This window comes from Tamandua tetradactyla, chromosome 9 (assembly GCF_023851605.1).
Source record: "Tamandua tetradactyla isolate mTamTet1 chromosome 9, mTamTet1.pri, whole genome shotgun sequence".
Classification (NCBI taxonomy): domain Eukaryota; kingdom Metazoa; phylum Chordata; class Mammalia; order Pilosa; family Myrmecophagidae; genus Tamandua; species Tamandua tetradactyla.
The window spans coordinates 76,042,756-76,068,537 of record NC_135335.1 but is presented as its reverse complement, the minus strand read 5'-3'; the positions used below and the strand labels follow the sequence as shown (position 1 = coordinate 76,068,537).

Below are 25,782 nucleotides of genomic sequence, written 5' to 3'. Positions count from 1 at the left end.
TAAATTTACAAGGTAAAATATCTCTTTTTGCAGATAATGCAATCTTACATATAGAAAATCCAAAGGAATCCACAAGAAAACCACTATATCTAGTAAACCAAGTGGTAGAATACGATATCAACACCCCCAAATCAATCGGGTTTCTATACATTAGTAAAAATCAAAAGGAAATTAAGAAAAAAATTCCACTTACATTAGTGTCCCCCCCAAAAATCTAGGTATCTATTTAACTAAGCATTTGAAAGACTTGTACATTGAAAGTTAGAAAATACTGTTGAAAGAAATTAAAGACAAGCAAATGGCAAGACAGCCCATCTTCATGGATTTTAATAAGTAATGTTGTTTTAATAAATAATGTTGTCAGTGCTACCCAAAGCAATAGATAGATTCAATGTACTCGTCATCAAACTTCCAGCAGACATTTTTTGCCTAAATGGAAGAGCTAATCCTCAAAATCATGTGGAGTTGCCAGGGGTCCCAAGTAGTCAAAACTATTTTTAAAAAATACAAAGTAGGAGTATTTACACTCCGATTTCAAAATGTACTAGAAAGGTACGCTAAGCAAAACAGTGTGGTACTGGCAGTAGAATATACATATAGACAAATTGAATAGAATTGAAAGTTTATTGATAGTTCACAAATCTATTGTCAATTAATTTTTAATAAGGGGGCTAAGGACATGCAATGAAGAAATAACAGTTTCTGACAGTTGTTGCTGGAGAAACTGGATATTCACATGCAAAAGAATGAAGTCGGATCCCTACTTCAATCCATATACAAAAATTAACTCAAAATGGATCAAGAACCTAAATATAAGAGCTAAATCACAAAACTCTTAGAGATAATGTAGGAGCAAATCTTTACAACCTGGAATTCAGCAATGAATTCTTAGATATGATACCAAAGGACTGAGCAACAATAGAAACAATAGATAAATTTGCCTTCATCAAAATTAAAAGCATTTGTGTGTCATAGAACATTATCAAGAAAGGGAAAGGATAACCCAATAGAATGAGAGAATGTACCTGCTATTATATTTAATAAGAGCATGCCATTATATTTGATAATCATATATCTGATAAGGGATTAATATCTAGAATTCATAAATAACTTTTACATGCAACAACAAAATAAGCCAGTTAAAAATGGTCATAGGATTTGAACATTTTTCCAATGAGAATACACAAGTAGAAAATAAACCCATGAAAAGTTTTCTGACATTATTAACCAATAAGGAAAAGGAAATCAACACCACAATGAAATGTAAGTCATGTGTTATAGTTAACAGTACAATTATAAAAATATCCTTCATAAATTATAACAATTGTGGGTGGTGCAACAGTGGCTCAGTGGCAAAATTCTCGCCTGCCATGACAGAGATCTGGGTTCGATTCCCAGAGCTTGCGCATGCCAAAAAAAAAAAAAAAATACATACATACATATATATATATATATATATATATATATATATATATATTTCCACACCAATTCAAAGTGTTTATAGTAGGGCGGTATATGGAAATCCTATATTTTATGCATGATTGATCTGTAAATTCACAACTTCTCTAATACATAAATAAACAGAAAATAATCACATGTGCACAAAGAGATCATAACTCACACGCAAGGACAACTATTAAAAAACAAAATGGAAAATAAGTGCTAGAGAGAATGCAGAGACTATGGAACTCTGGTGCATTGTCGGTTGGAATGTAAAATTATATAACCACTGTGGAAAGCAATACGGCACATCCTCAAAAAGTTAATTATAGAATTGCCGTTTGATCTGGCAATTCTATTTCTCAGTATTTATCCAAAGTAAGTGACAGCAGGGTCTGAAAGAGATGCCCGTGCAGCAGTGTTCATAGTAGCATTATTCACAATAGTCAAAGGTTGTATTTTAACAGTTAACAGTCTTCAAGGAAAAGTTTTAAAAAGCAATTTCACATTTACTGATAAGTTTACTCTTTCCAAGACTCATTTTTCATTTATGTCAGGAACTCAGTCTGCAATTATTTTCTTTTAGCCTAAAGACATTTATTAAGTATTTCTTGAAGTGTTAAGTCTGTTGACAGTGAATCCTTTCAGTCTTTACTTTTTTTCAAAATGTCTTTATTTCATTTGTGAATATACTTTCATTAGTCAACTGTTTTTGTCTTACGTTTTTTCCTGTACATATATTTATTTCTTAGATTAAAGATTTTTTTCTTTCACAGTAGAATAAGGCTACTCTATCAGTAATAGAATAAGACTTTTTATCAATAATAAAAAGATGACTATAAAATCCCCAAATATTTGGAAATTAATACTATACTTCTAATTAACCAAAGAATAAAACAAAAAAAATTAGAAAATAAGAGTTCTTTTTATCTTTAGGTTTCATCAATTTTACCATGATAGGCCTAGGTATGATTTTCTTTGTAGTTATTTTGGTAACAATTCACTGAGCTTGGATCTCTGAATTGATGTCCTATGTTACTTTTGAAAAATTGTCATCATTATCTCTTCACACACAGACAAAAACAATTATTTCATGCCACACTTTTCCCTTCATCATATAACTGCAAGGTCATGTATATTACTTTGTCCTTCAATAGCATGTCTATGGTGTATCTGTTAATTCCTCTTTCTGGTATATTTGTGGTTCTACTTCCTTGACCCTTTAATTATTTAAATCTCTTGGTTCTTAAGTCTAGTCATCATATATATTTATATATATATTAAATATATATACATAAGCTTTACTCTGGAAAGTGTAGATGATACGATGATTTTTCAAGTCTCAATTTAGGCTTTGTTTGAGTTGAACTATTTTAGTTTGCCTTCTGTCTCAGGATGCACTCTTTACTCCTAAAACAGAGTCCATCCTCCTAAGGCGTGGTTTTACTTGAGTCTTCTCAGAATGTTCATGGTGTCCAGTTAAGAGTGAACCATTTTGGCACTGTTAAAACTCTTAAGTCTTCCCACTGCTACACCCTCTGAAATTCCCTATTGAACTCTCAGAGCTCAAGTAACTTTCTGTGCCGTGCACTTGCAAATGTACTTTATACAATTCCAATTTGAAGCCTAGGAAAACTCTTATACAGATATCTCGGTTGGGCTCTGTGCTATCTTCTCTTCATACACTACACAGCAAAGTGCTGCTACAACAGCAACCGTAATTCTCATCTTTGTTTTTCCCGCCTAGCAGGCATTACCAATGTCTGCACATGCTGCCTGTAGTAAAATTCTTCCCAAGGCAGAAAAAGTAGGATGAACATATCTTGTTTTCTCCTTCTGCTATTCAGTGTAAAAACAGATGATTCACATAATTTGTCCAGTTTTATAGCTGTTTACGGTGAGAGAGTAAATCCAGTTCTTAACTAATCCTTGAATTTTTAAGGTGGAAACATACTGAAAACATACTGAAAATCTATAGCCTTGTGCTTAATTTGTCTTTTACTATAGAACTGGGCACTAATGTATCAGTAGTGCAGCCAGTACCTAATTAGAGCAGATCATAACAATAAGTTGATAGATGTGAAATACGCATGAAAATCTATCTTAAAAGCTGAAAATTCTTGAATGTATTTTGGAAATTGACTTTAACATTATTAAAGCATCCATAATATTGTATTATAATGGTTATTTCAATAGCTATCATCAATAGCTATTATGGCTTTTTTTGTTAAAACAACAAAAATTAGAAACATAAAAATATAATTTTAAGGAATGGTGATGATTGAACAGCTTAACATACTTTTTGCAAAAAAATATTTCAATCAAAAATTAAAGGAAAATTATTTCAGGATGTATTTATTTTGATTTTGTAAAATTAAAGTTTTTTTTTAAATAATACATAGTGATTGCAAGGAGCCTAATAATTCCTAGGTTGATTTTTTTAATCTCACCACCTTCATAACGGCCATTAAATTTCGCTCAAATGATAACCCGTGGTTTAATGAGCTAACTAGAGTTGCAATAGTGGAAGAAATTATGGTTTTTAGGCTTATATTCTATTCTTTAGCCAATTATGCATGTGTGGGTTTTAATCTCTTCAAATTTCTTTAAAAAAAAAAAAAAAACCTTGCAACAGGGTAAACCTAAAAATAATACTGTCAGAAGGTGATGGTTAACATTTCACCATAGTTTTGAACAGCAAATTAGTTATCTCCAGAGTACCAAGGCTGAATAGATGATTCACTGAGATCGGAAGCGAGGAACTGCATTTGGTACTGATATTTCTTAAGGCATTTTATGTGGAATTCATTTCACAATTGATAAACAACATTCTTAAGATTTCTATTTCATTTTGTTTCACTGATCATGTTTGTTAAATTTTAAATTTTGTTTTCATGTATCAGATTCTCACTATATGTTACTATATAGTTTCCATTATAAAATACATGGCTCAAAATTAATAATGTACATAACACATATATTCATTATTTTATGGTACTATTTTTATTAGATTGTACCAGCTAATAGCTATTGGAAGCTTTTGTTCTTAAAATAAAAATTTGAATGAAAAGAGACTCTTTTAGAATGTGTGATTTTGTATCAAATAATTTTTAAAATGACATTTTAAATTAACAGGATAAAATACTGAGGCAGTAATTAGGGCAGGTGGGGATAAAATCATAAATCTAAGTTACTATTCATCGAACATTTGAATGACTGAAATAATATTACCTTTTTTGGCAAATATTTTGTTTTAAACTACAATTCTGTATTTTCAGACAATCCCTTCATTCTGAATATCCTATTGATTCCTATGATATTTTAATTTATCTTCAGTCTAAAGAGCGTAATTTTAAAATATATTGACTTTTCCATGATATTTTTTTCAACTAATCACAAAACTGTAGTATCCTGCTTAACTAAATGTTTTTCAGTTTCCTAAATATTCTGAAAAAGCATTAAATGTTTGAAAAGTGAGCAGTTTCCTTAGTTTGTTTTTAATATTAATCTAGGTAAGGATGAAGAACTCTATCTAATATGGCATCAGAGATAGATTCTATTTGCTGCAAAATTTAATATATCATTATAAAATGTTAAATGAGATATTTCTTAAATGCATAAAATAAAGTTATAAAACAGTATTTCATTACACTATTATTACAATTATGCTAAAATATGGAAATAATAGCTATGAACAAAAAAACATTTCATTTAGGTGTATATACGTAAAATTTCCTTTGAAATTATTATAGGAGTACATCTGGTTTCTATATTTTACTCAAGCAAACATTTTGTATTTATTACAAATCGACGTTCATTAATGTTTTCCATAAGATAAGCATCTGTTCTGAGGTCCGGACATAGAACATAGGTTTTGCCCAACAGCATTTACTCATCCATAATTATCAGTAAACGGCAATGGGACCCATAGACTACCAGCATCTCTGGCTGAAAATATGTTTGCCAGTATTGACAATCAACCTATCTTTCTTGTTTCATTTTCTGAGTGTATTAATGTGAGAACAGTAGAGAATAAGCTATGAGGGAACATTTTATATATATATTTTTTTCTTCTGCTATTCCTTTTATTTTTCCTTAGTTTCATTGAGAAAGCAACACAATTTTATTTGTAAGGCTGTGTAAAATATACATCAATCAAAAATAAAGGGAAATAAAGAAAATAAACCTAGATCACTGTTATCAACATTATATATCTGTTGAGAATATTTTCATGAAAAAATAAAAGACATGAAAATATAAAGATACATTCTAATACTGTAATATATTTTACTTACAAGTATGTACCTTAATCAACCCTTTCTGTCAAGCTATATATATGGAGACCACAATTTTTACTGGCTGCAAATCACTCCCATGTACAGTTTAGCCTAGACAAATCCAATAAGATGAACTTTTCAGTTACTTTCACATTTGCCAAATTAAACAGAGCTTCTAATACATATCATTATCTACTCATCTAACATTTTCATCCTTTCCTAATTATTTTCTTTCATTATAAATATCTTATTTTCGCTCTTTCCTCTTAGAATGAGAGTACCAGTAACGAAAAGATATGTATATAATGTATTATTAATAATGTAGTTTGAAATAGGGTATTTGGAAAAAAAAAGTCATTAAAGGACTATTATTGGCATATAGAGATTTGTGAAATGTAATTAAAAAAACGCTAGTTTATGTTATCAATGATAAATAGACTTGTTAGATACATGTAAAAGGATGCTGTTAAAAAAATGAAACAGTTGGGTTTTTTAAGAAATATGAGTTACAAAACAGAATGGTACCAGGCAAACTTCTGAAGTTACATTGAGCAAGTTATCTCTTTATTTCTTGTATTCATTTTGCAATTTACAGGAATGGTATACAGTTACAAAAATTGGAATGAGTATGGTCTCAAGGAAATGAAGTAGGCTATGAATTACAGAGGAGGCATATCTCTCTTAATCTAGAGAATCAGGGAGTATGTTCCTGAAAAGGAAACTTAAAAATGAGATATGATGAATAAATATGATTTAGTTAAGGAAAAATTTTTAAAAGAGGGAAGAGAGTTAAAAGGGAGAGAAGCATATACAAACAAAAAGGACAGAGCTTGAATCAACCTTCAGAGAAATAAATAAAACAAAGCAAGATAAAACAGAACAATCTGTATGAGTCCAAAGATTCCGTACAAGGAGGAGGCAGGTAAAGGAGGGAGCTGGAAATGATAGTCAGATTACAGAGGATTTATCAATAAAATCAGAGAGTTAATATGTCTCCTATCAATCAATTAGAATAACAAAAAAAATAAAAAACTTTCTTCCCTTCTTTTTAAATAATATCCCCTATTAATAGGTGTGGTTTAGGGAATTAATAATATAATGCAGAAACTTGCATGCTACTAACCCTATTTTCTAAGACTTTAGATTCGTTGCCCTTAAGCACTGAGCCTTGTTGAAGATGTTTAAACTTGGATGTAACATGAACAGATTTGTGATATAGAAACCTCATCCTCTTCAGTATAGAAAATCGTTTGGAGTAGAGCAAAAATGAAAGCAGGCATAAGCTAGTGATTGATAAAATATGATTGAAGAAAAGACCAGAGATGAGACAAGTAGATGGGAGGGGTAAGCACTTCAGAGAAGAAAAAGTTATATCTAATGATTGCTTTGATCTCGGGTTTGAAAGTGAAGGATTATTATATGAAACCAACGTTTCTAATTCTGGCCACCATTTAAAAAAAGTTCAAATAGTCAAATGATTCAAAGATGGAACTTGTGCTTCTAAAACTATGTTTTACTGCAGGAGTATAAAAATCAATTTAAAATTAAAAGAAACATCTTAAGCTTATCAAAATAATAAGTTTAGATACTCTTATTATCATATCTTTAAGTTTATTGACTTTAATGTATTCAATATTATGTTAATATTTTACACTCAATATCCAGATCAGTGTATGCTGTCTTCTCAGTGCACTAGAGGCTTAAACCTTGGTATATAATTTTTAGAAATATATTTGTAACACTGTGATGTGAAAGTGATACAATCATTTTCATTTTATTTTAAATATAGTTCCTTATAATGTATAAACACAATTGTTAAAACTTAAATGCTTAGATTCCCTGCAGTGATAGTAATTGAAATGTTTGTTACAGTGATGTCTTCGGAAGACAAATTAGTATGTGCCCAAATTATTTTTTCTGTAATAATGCATATATATTTACAGAACTCTTCTTTTCTACCTCTCCGAAGCTTCACACTGATCAAGATAAAGGAGATGGAAATTTAAAATACATATTAACAGGAGATGGAGCTGGCAGTCTGTTCATTATAGATGAAAACACAGGAGATATTCATGCTGCAAAGAAATTAGACAGAGAAGAAAAATCTCTGTATGTTCTTCGTGCCAAAGCTATAGACAGAAAGACTGGGCGACAGGTGGAACCTGAATCTGAATTTATCATTAAAATTCACGATATCAATGACAATGAACCAAAATTCACAAAAGACCTATATACTGCCAGTGTTCCTGAAATGTCTGGAGTTGGTAAGTATATTCTAATCAGTGTAAATTAACTGTTTGCTTGCTAAATTAATTGTAATGGACATGGAATTACATGATACATGGCCTCTTTCAAGATGAGAGCTAAAACTGGAAACTACTACTTAGTGTTAAGTAACTCATTTCTAATAATTTGATATATATTTATATGTAATAGAAATATATGAATTCTAGGCCACATTGAAACTGATATCTAAGATGATCGCTGCAAGCAGTTATTCCATTACATTTCAACCAACACTGCACCTCTACTACACTGCCATTCAAGTGGCAATCAAACTGAATTTATTTTTGCCTGAAATGAAATAAAAATGCAAAAGTCTCAGTTTTGCACATCTTGTTTGCATTATTTTGAGCAATAATAACTAATGCTTGCACTTGACAAATTTATTTTGAAATAGTAATTGTTCATTAAAAACAAACTTATGTGGTAGGCATGGAAAATAAAACTTTAAATCCCTATTCTGTTGTTCGTGAACCCAAGATGCAGAAAGATTAAACTAACTGAATTATGATAAAATAACCTGGTTGCATCACAACAAGATTTCAAGTCTTTTCATTATTTCAGTGCACAGTCTACCATTGAATAATGATTTATCAACCCTCTGAAAATAATCATTTTGGGGGTACAAGGGTAGTTCAGTGGTAGAATTCTCGCCAGCCACCTGGGAGACCAGGGTTTGATTCCAAGTCCATGTACTTCCCCCCAAAAACAAACAAGCAAACAAACAAACAAAACAAACAAAATTCAACAAATGGTACTGCAATAATGGGATAGCCACATGGAAAAAGAATGAAATGTGAGCCCCTCCATACAACATACAAAAAAAAAGAAAAATAATCACTTTTTAAGGTTGCTCACAATTTTAAATGCCACTCATTATTACGCATGGGTTTCATTTGTTTGTGTGACTACATTTAGCTATTAAAAGGAAATATTTTGAAATGTTAATGAGATGAAAAAGTTGACCCTTCAGTCATTAAGTGTTTCTATAAAACAGTGATATAAGCTTGCTATAGTACCCAAAACATGCAGCCAATCACTCTAATTTCATACCATTTAGTTGAATATTCTTTTAAAACCAGTCTTAAGTATATAAGCTGGACACTGCTGTAATTAATAAGTTTCAGCATAGAATAATTTTTATATATTAGGAAAAACAAACTCATATCTCCCTTTATTGAATGATTGGTGTGAAGTTTTTAACTAAGTGTACTGTCTAGCCTAAAGTAACAAAGTTTTGTAAAAAAGTTTTTCTACTGTCTAACCTCATATGCGATTGCATACTTCTGAGGAAAGTGCAATTATATTACCATTTCAGATATTTGCTCTAATAATATGAACTGAACTTACCAAATGAAAAAGGAATTTTATGAAATTGTAAAGCTCTAGGATGAAACATAAGTGCATGTGTTTTCCTTAATATTCTCAATAACTTTTATCTTGGTATGATTCCATAGAAAGTAGTGTAGTGGTCCATATAATTCTACCAGGGGGCTATTTTAGATATATATTATAGTGTCCTTGCGGCTTATATTTAAGGTGAAGACACATCTCAATTTGTATCTTCATATCAGCTTCCTGTTTTTGAGTATTCTAAAATACATTAATTACCTGTTTCACACTCTTTACCCTTTGTAAAACATTATTATTTTTCTTGTATGTGTGTCATTTTACCCTCAATTTTGGTACCTGTCAGTGCCAAAACTTTCACTTATCTCTTTCCAGGACTATTAGACAAATGCACAGGAGAAAATAAACATAATTAATTAAGATGATAGAAATATTTAATTATGAGAAATTTTGCTAATACTTCATTTTAATTTGAATACACTTTTAAATATTTCAAGGAATTATCTCTTCATTAAAAATAGCATATTGCTCTATCAAAAATAGTTTATGCTTCAAGTCAAGTAAACTGTATTTTTCTTCCTAGAATAGTTTTTGATGTGTAATATGATACTGTACCTTATGGTTTACCTTTCTGTCATTTTTTTCCTAATTCAAATATATTATTTTTCAGCTGAAATGCTATTATAATCTAGATTACATTAATATTTATTGAGTATGTATAATAGCAGAACTGAACAAAGAATTTCCATTTATAACTTTTTAAAAAAATTCTTAACAGGTCGGTCACGGTGGCTCAGCAGGCAGAGTTCTCGCCTGCATGCTGGACACAGAGTTTGATTCCCGGTGCCTGCCCATGCAAAAAAAAAGAAAATCTAACTATGGAATTGTTTTGTCTCACTGGTTCAATTATCCCTGATAAAATACAGAATATACATAAGTCTCTATGCATGAAAGAAGTCTTTCCAATTGACCAAGTGTTCAAAACCTTGAATAAGTGTTCAAAGCTCCTTCTTGTGAATCATTGCTTCACTTCTAAAAGCTTTGATGGTGGCAGTACACTTTCTGAATATTTTAGGTCTTGATAAAGAAAATTTGAGCTATTGCCAGTTGCATTCCCCGCCACGTCTAGAATTCCAACAAAACTGAGAAAAAGATAGAGCAGTCAGCTGTATAGCTCAGGCTGCTAGGTTTAATACTAGTAAATAAAGATTTAAGAATTTCAAATAAACCCTGATTCCACCTGTAGAAATGGTTATTATTCTTTATTGCTAGTACTGACATCAACGCATTAAGTGTTTTTCCTTGACCCACCCATAGACATCATATGTGTATCTATTTTTAAATATAAGTATATGCGTTTATATATACAAAACGTATATGCAACAGATAGTATACTTGATTTAACCACCTTGTATTAATCAGGGATCTCCAGAGAAGCAGAACTGACAGGACTGAATATATATTATACACCCAAATATTATGGGATGTCCAAGAATTGGCTCGTGCAATCGTGGGGATTAAGCAAGGCCAAATTCCATATGGTAGACTACAGGTTGAGAAGTCTGATGAACGTTTTGATAAATTCCTCAGGAGAAGCTGGTTGTCTGAAATAGAGATGGAAATTCTTCCTTCTGGTGGCTGAAATGATCACTTCTCCCTTTAAGGCCTTCCATTGATTGGATGAGACTTCTCTTATTGCTGAAGACAATCTCCTCTGGTGATTGCAGATGTTATCAGCCATAGAGAAAATGAAGGGATTTGTGCGTTAAGTCCATGAAATATCCTCACAATGGCAATTAAGCCAGTGATTTCTTAACCAGTGTTCTATCTGGAACACAGGTGCTTTTTATTTTTTAATGATAAAGTATTATAGTTTGGATAGACTGGAGAAGCATGTAATGTATGATCACATATGACACATCAAGTTCACTGTGGTTGAGGAATAAAGGCCACATGGGTGGGGTTTCATGTAGGCACATCTGTTATACAAGTGTCTGCAACAAACGCAGATGACTCCAACTATGGAAATAGTGCCGAAGTGGTCTATAGCATATTGCAAGGACAACCAATTTCTCATTTTAATCTCATTCATTTTAAGAAACCATAAAAAACTGGATGCCAAATTCATGTGTTAAAATACATTAAATGATAATACATTAACAGCTAAGAGTGAGCTACAAGAGTTTATCTTAATGTACAATCCAAAATGTTAATTTTTGGAATTTACGTTAGCATACACATAACATTTGAGAAACCTTCACTGTGCACTCAATTTGAAAATGTTATGTATGCTCCATAATGTCAGTGAGGCATTGGAGTAGGTGACAAGGTCAATATGGAACTCAAGAACTTTAAAATTCATGGAAGAGCAAACATGAAAAATTATATGAAATACACTGGAAAATGCCTTATAAACTCATTTTATCTAAGGAAATCCATGACAGGCATCAGTTAAAAGTGATTTTAAGAATCTTTATGAGATAAAGGAAAACATAAGAAAAGTCCATCAGTATATTTTATTACTTTTTATCTCTTGAAATTAGCTTCTTTCTAGCACTTTTATACTTTAAAAAGATGATTTGTAACAGTTAAAGGGAACTAAATTAAATTTCATAAAGTAAAATTAATCAGAAAGTTCTGCTAAATTACATTATTGCATGTGACATAGAATTACACACTTTCTTACCTGTTTTTCTTTCAATATATCTACTGGCTTACCTTCATGCAACAAATATCTACCAGTATGCAGCAAATCGATAAAAATAATAACCTCGGAGTATGTAATTCACATTTTAAAGGAGGCACAGATGCTTCATAATCAGATACATCTTGTATGCAAAAATACTTTGTAGGGCAATTCTGTGTCATGTATTCTTTGTTTCTTCATAAAAGCAGAGCCTCTGTATTTTTTATTCTATTTACAGTACACAGTTAATTTGCCCAAGTGAAAAGCAGTGGGAGTGCTATAAATGTAGCATTTATCTCTGAATACACCTTTCAAGCTAACAATTAATTGAAAATTACACATACATTTAATTCCGTGGAAAATTTTTGGCCCTTACTATATTTCAGATTTATTAAAAATGCAGTGTCTCAGTCCCATTATGTTTGTCTTTGGCTTTTGTTTTGTAAAATAGTTTTAATACACACAGACAATAAAATTAAGCAATTAAGCAACACTTAAAAAAAAGAATAGAAGAAAAGCGATAGCCTTGAAAAGGCATCATTTAAACAATTTCCTTCAAACATTATATACTATGGTCTAACACACCACAAATCTTTCAGAGAGCTCATTCAAATGTAGAAATATTTAAGTGTTTTTGCTTGGGTGGGGTTTCATGTAGGCACATCTGTTACACAAGTGACTGCAACAGATGCAGATGACTCCAACTATGGAAATAGTGCCAAAGTGGTCTATAGCATATTGCAAGGACAACCATATTTTTCAGTGGACCCAGAATCAGGTAAGAGAATTTAATGTTCATTTTTTTTCCAATTATGTAAGACATATGGATGTACATTTAATTTACAGATTTTTCTATATTTTAAAGCCTATCCATCCACTACCATGTTTCTATTTGTTACCTGGAGTTTTTCCATGAAAACAGACTCCTAATTATTTAAGTAGACTGTTTCAATTATTAGTTCCTTATACTTATTTATTGAGTTTATATTTAAAACTCTGAATCAAAATTTTACCGGGCTTTATTCAGCACATTAGGTGGCACAGTAAATATGCAAAACCTAAAAAGAGTGTTACAATAATCCAGATGAAGTCTGCTTGATCACCATGGATAATCAAAAAGCTTTCCATGCAGCAATATTGAATGAGGATTCAAGGGCATGGATTTTCTGGCGTGCACAACAGATTCAAAGTTGCATAAGCTTCCTTTCCAATTTAATCCAGATTGATGTTACATTGCTCCCATCCGTAAACTGCTTTAACCTGTATATTACTTGAAAAAAAAAAAAAGGTGAAGTCTGCTTATCTGTCTAAGATATGTTTGATGAGAGATATACAGAAATTTTTAAGGATGATTAGCCTATTTTAGCAAAACTCATTCCCTGAAAAATAAATGCACAAGAATTCCTTCTATTCGGTGAATTTTATAGTAGTTATGAATTAAAAGACATTTATATGCACAAAAGCTTTTTATCTAGTTTTATCTGATTAACTTCTTTAAAATGAATATTACCTAAGGTTAAAAAAAAATTCGAGCTTTAAAATGCAAAAGATGGCTTTCCTTTCTCCAAAAGGCATAATAAGAACTGCATTACCAGACATGAGCAGAGAAAACAGGGAGCAGTACCAGGTGGTGATCCAGGCCAAGGACATGGGCGGCCAGATGGGGGGCCTGTCGGGGACGACCACGGTGAACATCACGCTGACCGATGTCAACGACAACCCGCCTCGCTTTCCCCAGAGTAAGGAACCCTTCAGGGATATGTTCAGAACTCCCTCGATTGCACCACGGACACATTTAGTACTTTCATTTAATCTAAATTAATTTCTAAGAAGAGCACACAGGAGAACACACGATGTTTGTGCATAAAGATACATCCACAAACACCCCTACCCCCACCCCACCCCCCAAAAAACCACAAATTGAAGCTAAAGATGATCATTTTTATCATTTTTTAAGTAGGCAATGGAAGAAAATAAGGACATGAGGCAACTTTAATTATCTTCTCCTACCTAAGGTAAAATGTTTCCCCAAATCCACTCTGATCATCGTGTCCTTTCTTTCTTTCTTTGGTTAGGTTTTTTCCTAATCAAAAAACCAACTCTTTTTTTGATTAGGAGTGTGGACTCTCAGCTCTGACTGCCTGGATTCAAATCCTGCCTCTGTCCCTTGCCTCACCTCAATGATCTCATCTCAACATAACAATTATAGCTCTGTATTTCATACATTCTAGAACACAAATTTGTTCACGTTTTAATATCTGCAAAATCATATAGTATATTTAAATTGATTCAAGTTGAATTGGCAGCATTTTTTTCTTTTCTTAAAGTTATGGTATTTCTTGGCTGTGATGGCTTGTTAGACCTAATTAAGTATAGCTGCTAAACTGTGAAGATAAATAACTTAATAGCATTTCTATCATCACCATTTTAGCTATATATATTAAAACTTGAACAGTTTGCACTCCATGAAATCCTACAAAATTTAAATTTTATCTTCTAAAAATGCTTCTATTTTGCAGTGAATAACAATATAAAAATACCTTTGCTTTTAAATGTTTTTTTGTTGTGAAATATAACATATATACAAAGAAATAAAAGAAAAAGACATAATTTTCAAAACACACTTGAACAAGTAGTTACAGAACAGATTTCAGAGTTCATTATGAGTTACCATTCCACTATTTCAGTATTTTCCTTCTAGCTGTTCCTAAATACTGGAGGCTAGAAAAAATATCAATACAGTGATTCAGCAGTTATACTCATTTGTTAAATCCTACTTTCTCTATTATGCCTCCTCTTTCTACTTTATACCTTCTCCTAATCTATAGGGATCTTTAGGGAATGGCTGTTCTGACTTTCTCATGTTGAGAAGGGGTGTCAACACTAAAGGATAAGGGGATGTAATTAGTTGATAATTTTGAAGAGACTGATTCCTCTGGGTGTCAAGATTTATCTAGCCTAGGAATCCTCTGGAAATTATAGGTCCCAGGAAAGCAAACTTACCATGTGAAATCTTTATAGAGTCTCAGTTTGGGGCTTAGGTGTGGAAGATGCTACCTTAAATGTTCAATTAAGGATTCTTGAAATTTAAATGTATGATACTGATTTGAATAGAGGAAACTTTTTTCTAGACTAATTCAATTAACAATGTTGCTGATTCAGCTTTGTTTGGTGGCTACATGCACATTATAAATGTTAAACAGAAAGGCTTTGATGAGAAAATGTATACTATGTCTAAATTACACAAAAGTAAACCTTACATTCAATTTCCTAAAATCTAAATTGAAAGCATAAATGTGATGAATTCCCAAATGAACTGAATCATAGAAAAACTTTTGGAACTATAATACTTACTAATTAACATCCTCAAGGAGTCCAGCCTGGTCTAAGTGAACTACATACAAAATCTCATGTAATCTTCATAACAATTCTCAGAATGAATTACTAGCATTATTATCCTTATTTTATAGATGAGGAAATCAAATTTAGAGAATTTAACTGATTTGTCCAGCAGTGAACTTCAAATCTAGGCAGTTTGATTATAAACTGATACTCTTCACCACCAAGCAAATTGGAAAAAAAAATAGTTTTCCAAGTAAAAAGGACTTAGTTTTGTATTCTTATTTTCTCAATTCTTACATCCACCCCTGAGAAAAATAAACCTACCTTATTGCTTAGTAGACTAGCATAAAAACATAAATAAATTAGCATAGACTGCCTTAGGATATTATATGAATTTATATGAAGTGTAGCACATAGTAAATATTTACAAAGATTTCTGACATTGGTGAACTTTTTTTATTTTTCCCCTATGATCCCTTAACCAGAAAATCACAAATTAAAATGCTTTCAGGGAAAACAGAATGTAAGATAATAAAGATTTTCTAGACATGTGGAAAAGAAAAGAATCCATACTCAGAGTCATTAAAATTAAAGAAAATAAGCAAAAAGCAAACAAACAACACCAAAACATATTTATTGATTGATATATGTGGAATAAATTCATGTTTCCTTAAGTAATTGAATACAAGTAAAAAATATATGGTGACAATATTGAAAGCCCGAGATCAGCAGTAAATAATTGGTTTCCTTGTTCTTTTAAGCTGAAAATTTTGGAGTCTAATATCAAGTGTACCATCTATTAGTTAGATAACCTTGGGACATCCACTTCATCTTTCTGGGATTTAAATTTCTCATTTACAAAATGAGAGTGTTCTGCCCTCATAAATTATTTTCCAACTTAGTCAATCTATAATTTCAACAGCTTACAATTCACTTTGATGAAAAACTCTCCTAATTTAAAGTATATTTAAGTGAAAAAGACAGAAAAAATGAAGACTTTTATTCTCTAAAGACACTGTGGCAAAAACAGATCTGAATTTAATTTACAGGTACGTATCAATTTAATTCTCCTGAATCTGTGCCTCTTGGAACCCATCTTGGAAGAATAAAAGCCAATGACCCTGATGTGGGAGAAAATGCTGAGATGGAATACAGCATTGCGGAAGGAGATGGAACAGACATGTTTGATGTGATCACTGACAAGGATACACAGGAAGGGATTATAACTGTCAAACAGGTTTCTTTTGCTGTCTTCATTTATTCATTTAGCACTCTAAAGTTTATTTTTGCTTTTCAGTTAAGGGAAGAAAGCTAGGATTTATTTTTCCCATCCTTTGCACGCTGTCTATCTTTCATATGCATGGGAATAATTGTGATTCCACTTCAAGTAAGTTAAGCATCTTCTTCATTGACTTAGAGTGTACAGAAGTTCATTGCTTGTGCATATAGCGGACAACAATAAATACTAGGGTTAGCTTAAATTCAGTGGTGCTTGTTTTATGTTTCTTCATTAGAGAAAACCATTCATGGTTCATGCAGGATGCAAAATATTTTAATTATAAGCGTAATGCGCTATTCAAAGAGATAAGACTTGAAGATGCTTTGTGTTTTATGTTTTGGTTTTAGTTTTATTTGTGATGTCACATGGGAGAAAACTCTAAAATTTTACATAAAATAATTCAGCTAAATACTCATTACTTCACATTCTCCTGGTTTCTCTCATTTCATTCATACCTTCTCACAGTTCTCATATGAAATAAATATAAGTACTTTTTATTCTTTTGAAATGCCATTTTTAGAAATATAGAACCTAAGCAGTCAGCTTGTGTGACTACTTTGCTAAAGTTCTTTATTTTTTATAACTTTCCTCTGAATGGGATCTGTGTCTAACTTTAGTATTTCTGCTGCTATATGATCTGTAGATCCGTTATCTAATGCTTAATTTTCCTGGGACCGCTAAAAACTGAAGTACCTTTCTAAGTCGAAATCAATTTTAACGTGCAAAACGCAATATTTAGTTATTTCCCTATAAATAAGTTTAAGGCAAAACAAATGTTTCTAATTTATTGACATCCATATGAAACAATAGTTGGGAAAGCTGTTTAACCATAAATATTGCTACCATTAAGAAAACCGGTTATTAAATTTTGAAATTTTCTTCCATTGCACTGCCTTCTGTATTATGCTAATGCTTTCTTATTTTAATTGACTCCAGAATTTGGATTTTGAAAACAAGATGTTATACACTTTAAGAGTGGATGCAAGTAACACTCATCTAGATCCACGATTTATACACCTGGGACCTTTCAAAGACACAGCTGTAGTCAAAATAACTGTGGAAGACATAGATGAGCCTCCAGTATTCAGCAAATTTTCTTACTTGATAGAAGTGGATGAAGATGTTAAGGAGGGCAGCATCATTGGGCAAGTTACAGCAAATGATCCAGATGCCAAGAACAATTTAATAAAGTAAGTATTTTGAGAAAATTTATGATTACAGAAAAGCAGTTTACTCACTGTGTATGAAATGTGTGAAGATATAATATTGAACAGTATATGGCCAAACGGAGTAAAAGTAGCAAACATTCCCATAGCATAAGCTATTTGCTGGACTATTGTCCTGTGCTCTGGATATATTATTTCATTTTATTCTTATCACTCTTTGATGTAGATCCTACAATTATATCTGTCTACAGTTAAGACGGAGGAACTTAGCTATTAAACAACTTGCTCAATAGTAAGTGGAAAGCTGAGCTTTAGAAACTATAAATCGGGCTCCATAATCTCTGATTTTAACCTTACTGCCCTTTTTATTTAAAGCAGTTTAATTGAGATATATTCACAATTCATACAAAGCATCCAAAATGTTCAATCAGTGGCTTTGAGTAAAATCACAGAGTTGTGTATTCATTACCACAACCAGTTTTAAAACATTTTCATGATTCTAAAAGAGAATATCCCTTAGCAGTCACCTCTTAATTCTCTATCCTTCCCCAGCCTTAGATAACAATTAATCTAATCGTCTCTATAAATTTATTTATATTTACATTTTATATAAACGGAATCATACACTATATAGTTTGTTATCTCTGGCTTTTTTCAATTAACATAATGGCTTTTTAAAATTATTGTTCCTTTTTTAATTAGAGAATTTTTAGTTTTACAGAAAAGCCATGTGAAAAATATTACGCCCCCTTAGCCCCCTCCCCCAATTGTTGACCCTTTGCGTAAGTTTGTTACCTGTGTTACAATTCATGAAACAAAATTCAAATATCTCAATTATAGTTCATAGCTTCTATTAGGTTTATTTTTCCCATTTACCACCTGAACTAATAATGGTTCTCTAGGAAAACAGACCCAACAGGAGGTATCTGTAATTATTATATTTGATATTTTATAAAAGTATCTCACACAACAGTAAGAATGCACAAGTCCAAATTCCATAGGGTAGGCAGCAAGGTGGCAACTCCGATGTAGGTTTTCAATGAATTCCCCAGGAGAAGCCGGCTAACTGGCTGAAGTAGAGATGAAAATTCTGTCTTCTGATGACTGAAGTCATCACTTCACCTTTAAAGCCTACAACAGATCAGATTAAACATTTCTCACTGCTGAAGACACTCTACTTAGTTGATTGCAGCTATAATCAGCCATAGACATAATCAACTTATTGAAGATTTAAGTCTATGAAATGTCCTTTCAGTAACAGTTAGGCCAGTGCTTGCTTGACCAGACAACTGGGCACCACTAAGTGGTCAAGTTGACACATGAACCTAATCATCACACCACCTTATTATTAACACCTGGTAAGATTGTCATGTATTTGTTATAATTCGTGAAAGCACATACTAATATTTGTACTATTAACCACAGATCGTTATCCACAATAGTGTTCAATGTGTTATATAGTCTCATGTTTATATTCTAATTTTCCTTTTAGTAACTCACATGAGCCAACAATTCCCCTTTCCACCACAATCACAAACCTAATTCAGCACTGATAATTATACTCACAAAAATGTGCTGCCATCACCAGTATCCATTTCCAAACATTTATAATGAATCTAAATAGAAATTCTGCACAAATTAAGTATCAGTTCCCCATTCTCTACTCCCATTTTACCCTGTGGTAACTTATATTCTAGATTCTAACTCTATGAGTTTGCTTATTATAATTAGTTCGTATCAGTGGGATCATATGATATTTGTTCTTTTGTGTTTGGCTCATTTCACTCAACATAATGCTCTCACGGTTCATCCATGTTGTTACATGGATTAGAACTTCATTCCTTCTTACAGCTGGATAATATTCCATTGTATGCATATACCACATTTTGTTTATCCATTCACTAGTTGATGGACATGGGTCATTTCCACCTTTTAGCAGTTAGGCATAATGCCTCCATGAACCTCAGTATGCAAATTTCTATTTGAATCTCTGTTTTCAGTACTTCTGGGTACATACTTAGCAGTGTGATAGCCAGACCATATGGAAATTCTATACTTAGCGTCTGAGGAACTGCCAAGCTGCCAGTCAAAACCACTGTACCATTTTACATTCTCAGCAACAATGGATGAGTGTTCCTGTTTCTCCACAAATTCACCCACACTTGTAGTTTTCTGTTTAATAGTGGTCATTCTATTACGCATAAAATGATAACTCACTGTGGTATTGATTTGCATTTCATTAATAGCTAGTGATGCTGATCATCATTTCCTGTGCTTTTTAACCATTTGTATTTCTTTGGAGAAATATTTATTTAAGTCTTTTGCCTATTTTTAAATTGTGTTTTATGTCTTCTATTGTTGAGCTATAGGGTTTCATTTATATATTCTGGATATCAAAACTTTATCAGATATATGGAAACCAATGAGTAGGTTGCCTTTTCACTTTCTTGACCAAGTCCTTTGAAGCACGAAAGCATTTAATTTTGAAGAAGTCCCATTTGTCTATTTTTTCCTTTTGTTGCTTGTGCTTTGGGTGTTAAGTCCCAGAAACTATTGCCTACCAGAAGGTCTTGATGATGCCTCACTACATTGTCCTCTGTGACTTTTATGGTCCTTTCTCTTATATTTAATTCTTTGTTCCACTTTAAGTTAATTTTTTGACAAGGTGTTGAGATAGGGGTCTGTACCAGTTGCATGGACTTGGCAGCCTTGTCAAATATGAATTGGCCATAGATGTGAGTGTCTAATTATGAACTCTCAATTTAATATCATTGGTCTATCTTTATTCCAGTATATGCTGTTTTGATCACTGTAATAGTGTGAGTTTTCCAAAATGTTCTTTTTCAAAAACATTTCAAAATGTTTTTGGCTATTTGGGACCCTTACCCTTCCAAGCAAATTTGATAATTGGCTATTCCATTTCTTCAAACTAGACTGTTTGGAATTTGGATTGGGATTGTTCTGAATCAGTAAAACAAATTTGGAAACAATTCACATCTTAACAATATTTAGTCTTCTAGGATATGAACACAGAATGTCCTTCTATTTATTTAGGCCTTCTTTTAGCAAAATTTTGTAATTCTCTATGAACATGTTCTTTTCCTCCTTGGTTAAAATTGCTCCTTGTTATTTGATTCTTTTAGTTGCTATTGTAAATAGAAAACTTTTATTGATTTCCTCCTCAGAGTGCTTATTACTGATTTTTGCTTGTTGATCTTGTATTCCGCCAGTTGGCTGAAATTGTTCTTTTTTTTTTTTTTTTTTTGCATGGGGAGGTACCGGTAAATGAATGAAATTGTTCTTTTAGCTATAATAGCTTTGTTGTAAAATTTTCAGAACTTTCTACGGGTAAGATCATGTCTTTCTTCAAATAATGAGAGTTGTCTTTCTTCTTTCCCAATTTGAATGTTTTTTATTTCTTTTTCATGCCTAATTGCTCTGGCTAGAAGTTCCAGTGCAATGTTGAATAACAGTAGTGACAAAGGACATCTTTGTCTTGTTCTGAATCTTGGAAAGCTTTCATTGTTTCACCATTGAATATGATATTAGTTGTGGGTTTTTCAAATACGCCACTTATCATGTTGTGGAAGTTTCCTTCTAATTCTATTTTTTGAAGTGCTTATATCAAGAAAGGATTTGCTAGGTTGTCAAATTTCTTTTCTGGACAATTGTGTTGATCAAATGGTTATCCTGCTTTGATCTGTTATTGTGCTGTTTCACATTAATTGATTTCCTTGTGTTGAAACATCCTGGCATATCAGGGATAAAATCCATTTATCCTGGTGTATAATTATTTTAATTGTTCTGTTGGATTCAATTTACAATATTTTATTCAAGGTTTTTCACCTATATTCATAAGAGAAATTGGTCTGAAATTTTCTTTTCTTTTAGTATGGTAATTTTGGCCTCAAAGAATGAGTCATGTAGTGTCCCTCCCCTTCAATTTTTTTTTGGAAGAGTTTGAGCAACATTGATATTATTCTTGGAATGATTGGTTGAATTTACATGTGAAGGTATCTGATCCTGGGCTTTTTTTTCTTGGGAGGTTTTGATGACTAATACAGTTTGTTTCCTTGTAATTGCTCTGTTGAGACCTTCTATTTCTTCTAAAGTCAATATAGGCTGTTTTTGTTTCTCTAGGAAATTGTCTGTTTCATCTAAGTTGTCTAATTTGTTGATATACAGTTCAGAGTATCCTCTTGTTACTTTTTATTCCTGTGGGATCAGTAGTAATGTCCCCATCCTCTCATTTCTGAGTTTATTTATTTGCACCTTTTTTTTTTTGTCAGTCTAGCTAAAGGTTTGTTAATTTTATTGATCTCTTCCAAGAACAATTTTATGGTTTGCTGATTCTATTTTTTTTATTCTCAGTCTCATTTATTTCTTCTCTTTGTTATTTCTTTCCTGCTACCTGCTTTAAGATTAGTTTGCTGTTCTTTTTGTAGCCCCTCCAGATATGCAATTAGGTCTTTGATTTTAGTTCTTTATTATATTTTAATGTAGGTATTTAGGGCTATAAATTTCCCTCTCAGCACTGCTTTCATAAGTTTTGATATATCATGTTTGTGTTTTCATTCATCTTGAGATATTTATTGATTTCTCTTGCCATTTCTTCTATGACTCACTGATTGTTTAGCTGCCACATCTTAGTGAATTTTCCAGTTTGCCACCTGATATTAATTTCCGTTGTCATTCCATTATGATTAGAGAAAATGATTTGTATAATTTTAATATTTTCCAATTTATCAAATCTTGTTTTGTGACACAACATACGGTCTATCTAGGAAAAAGATCTGTGTCCACTTAAGAAGAATGTATATTTTGCTGCTTTGTGATGCAATGTTCTGTACATGTCTGTTAGGTCTAGTTCATTTATATTATTCACGTTCTCTGTTTCTTGTTAATAATCTCTCTCAATGTTCTACATATTGACGAGAATAGTATATTGAAATCTGCAGCTATTATTATAGATTTCTACCTTCCGTTTTGCCAGTGAGTGCCTCATATTATATGCATCATGGTTAGGCGCATATATATTTTGATTGTTATTTCTTCTTGATGGATTGTCCCTTTTATTACTGTACAGTATCCTCCTTTGTCTCTTATAAAAGCTTTGCATTTGAAGTTTACTTTGTCTGAAATTAACTTAGCTATCCCTGCTCTCTTGTGCTTACTGTTGGCATGAAAAATCATTTTCCAACCTTTCACATTCAACCTATTTTTTGGTCTTTGGGTCTCAGGTGAGTGAACTGTAGACAGCACAGAGATGGATCATGCTGTGTTACTCATTCTGTCCATCTGTGACTTTTCTTTTGGAGTTTAATCTATTAACATTCAATGTTGTAATTGTAAAGAGAGTACGTACTTCAACGATTTTATCCTTTTTTATATTCCATATCTTCCTTTTGTCTCTCTTTTTACCCTTTTAGTCACCCTTTCTATCATTTTTATTTCTATACTCTAATCCAAGCTCTCTCGCCTGTCTTTTATTAACAGCCTGCAGAATCCCCTTTAAATTTCTTGGAGGGAATGTCTCTTCTGTTTTTCTTTTGTTTGTTTGTTTGTTTTGTTTTGTTTTTAACTCTCTTAGTCTATGTTTATCTGTGAATATGTTAAACTCTCCCTTATTTTTGAAGGACAGTTTTTCCAGATGAAGAATTCTTGGCTGTTTTTACTCTTTTAGTGCTTTAAATACCACTCCCTTCTTGCTTCTATGGTTTCTGATGAGCAATCATACTTAGTTCTATTGTGGATCCCTTGTATGCAACAAATCACTTATCTTTTGCTGCTCTCAGGATTCCCTCTTTACCTTCAGCATTTAACATTCTGATTAGTATGTAGCTCAGACCAGGTTTATACAGATTTATTCTGTTTAGGGTATGTTGCACCTCTTGGATATCTTTCACAAGAGGTGGGGAATATTAAGCCATTATTTCCTCAGATATTGTTTATGTCCATTTTCCCTTCTCTTTTCCTTCTGGAACACCCATGATGTTCATGTATGTGTGCTTCATTTTGTCATTGAAATCCCTGATATTCTGCTCAATTTTTGCATTCTTTTTTCTCTCAGTTTTTCTGTCTATAATGTTATGATTATCCTTTCTAAGGCCAGCTCAAATCTGCTGTTGTATGTTTTTAGTGGATTTTTAGTCTATTCTATTATGCTTTTATTTCCATAATTTCTTATGGAATTTATGTTATGTTTCATTTTTATACTTTTAAATTTTGTTTCATGCTTGCCCGTATTACCTTTCATCTACTCAAATTGATTTAGGAATTTGTTGTTCCAAATTCTGTTTCTCCTCTGAAGTTTAATTTATTCCTTTGACTGGGTCATATTTTCCTGCTTCTTAGTATGGCTTGCAATTTTTTGCTGGAAAGCTGGTTTGAAATGATGTATGTACCCTAGGAAAACCATGTTTTAATTAAAATCCCATTTCGTAAAGGCAGAATAATTCCTATTCAATACTGTATGTAATTAAATCATTTCCCTGTAGATGTAACCAAATCAAGAGTGGTTGTTAAGGTGGATTAGGTGACGACATGTCTCCACACATTTGGGTGGGTCTTGATTAGTTTCTAAAGTCCTACAAAAGAGGAAACATTTTGGAGAATAGGAGATTCAGAGAGAGCAGAGAATACTGCAGCACCACAAAGAAGAGACCATCAGCCAGCGACCTTTGGAAATGAAGAAAGAAAAAGCCTTCTGGGGAGCTTCAAGAAACAGGAAGCCAGTAGAAGAAGTTAGCAGATGATACCATGCTCACCATGTGCCCTTCCAGATGAGATAGAAACTCTGTGTTTGCCATGTGCCTTCTCACCTGACAGAGAAACCCTGAACTTCATTGGCCTTCTTGAACCAAGGTATCCTTCTCTGGATGCCTTAGATCTGACATTTTTATAGACTTGCTTTAACTGGGACATTTTCTCAGCCTTGGGACTGTAAACTAACAACTGATTAATTTCTCCTTTTAAAAGCCATTCTGTTTCTGGTATATTGCATTCCAGCAGCTAGCAAACTAGAACAGCTGCTGTGTAGGCATCTCAGTTTCCTTTTCTTCCCTACAGTTTGTTGATAGGCTTTATTTCTAAGGCTCTTTGACATGATGTTCAATTTGATCTAAACTTTCAGAATTGTCCATGTTTAACTGATCAGATATTTTCACTTTTCATCTGATTCTCACCCTGTATATATAGAACAATTTTTAAGATTGTACTGTTTGTGCAGTTGTTTCATCCCGTGAGAAAGCTTCCTTTCCTCTGTCCCTACTCAGGGGACCATGATCAGTTGTGTTTATTTCTGTTTTGCCTCTGCAGCTTTTTTTATACTCTTTTCATTGCCTTTTTCTGCTTTTATCTTGAGGGTAAATTCTAAGTGGGGGGGGGTCACCCCATAGAGGACATTCCCAAATCAGTGTTCCCCAACCAAAACATGTCAAGGGACCTACAAAGGAGGTGCAGATCAGCTCCAAAAAGACCAGGGGAGAGGGTCAAGAAAGATGCCAAAGGCCTTTTTGACAAATTCTCCAAGTTGCACTTTCTGGCTTGCCCAGTAGATGGTGCCCTTCATCAACTTGCTCCTTGCAGCCCTACAAAGGCACTGCCCCTTTAAACCTCCACCACCTCTGCCACTGTCAGTGGCAGGACTAAAACAATTGCCATGGCCATCCCTGTCCAGGGACAGAAGCTGAGACCCAGTAGCCAAAGATCTGAATTTACAGATCAAAAGCCATGATTAATACTCAGCTATGCCCTTCCCCTCTCTCACCTTTATGCTTAAGGAAGTGAGCATCCAGGTCACTCTCCATTGGTGGCAGCCAGAGACCAGTCCCAATGGCGATTTGCCTTGAGAATGGGGATGAGCACTGGCAATGACCATAGCATGAGCTCTTTACTGCAGTTCCCCAGCCTCTCCCTCCTGCTCTTTTCTGGATCTGTGCCTTTCTCCCCTGGCCTCCA

At 32.7% G+C, this 25,782-nt stretch overlaps 1 protein-coding gene across 3 annotated transcripts in view; it reads left to right on the top strand.

The window, feature by feature from the left end:
- CDH9 (cadherin 9) overlaps positions 1 to 25,782 on the top strand; it is an 87,134-nt gene that overhangs the window by 40,075 nt on the left and 21,277 nt on the right. For 2 of the 3 annotated variants that reach the window (XM_077115128.1, XM_077115129.1), the window contains exons 2-6: positions 7,687 to 7,981; positions 12,695 to 12,814; positions 13,608 to 13,775; positions 16,428 to 16,615; positions 17,594 to 17,847. In XM_077115128.1, coding sequence (XP_076971243.1) covers positions 7,687 to 7,981; positions 12,695 to 12,814; positions 13,608 to 13,775; positions 16,428 to 16,615; positions 17,594 to 17,847 — 1,025 coding nt within the window. The remainder of the gene's footprint in view (positions 1 to 7,686; positions 7,982 to 12,694; positions 12,815 to 13,607; positions 13,776 to 16,427; positions 16,616 to 17,593; positions 17,848 to 25,782) is intronic. The other variant, XM_077115130.1, reaches the window with a different exon arrangement.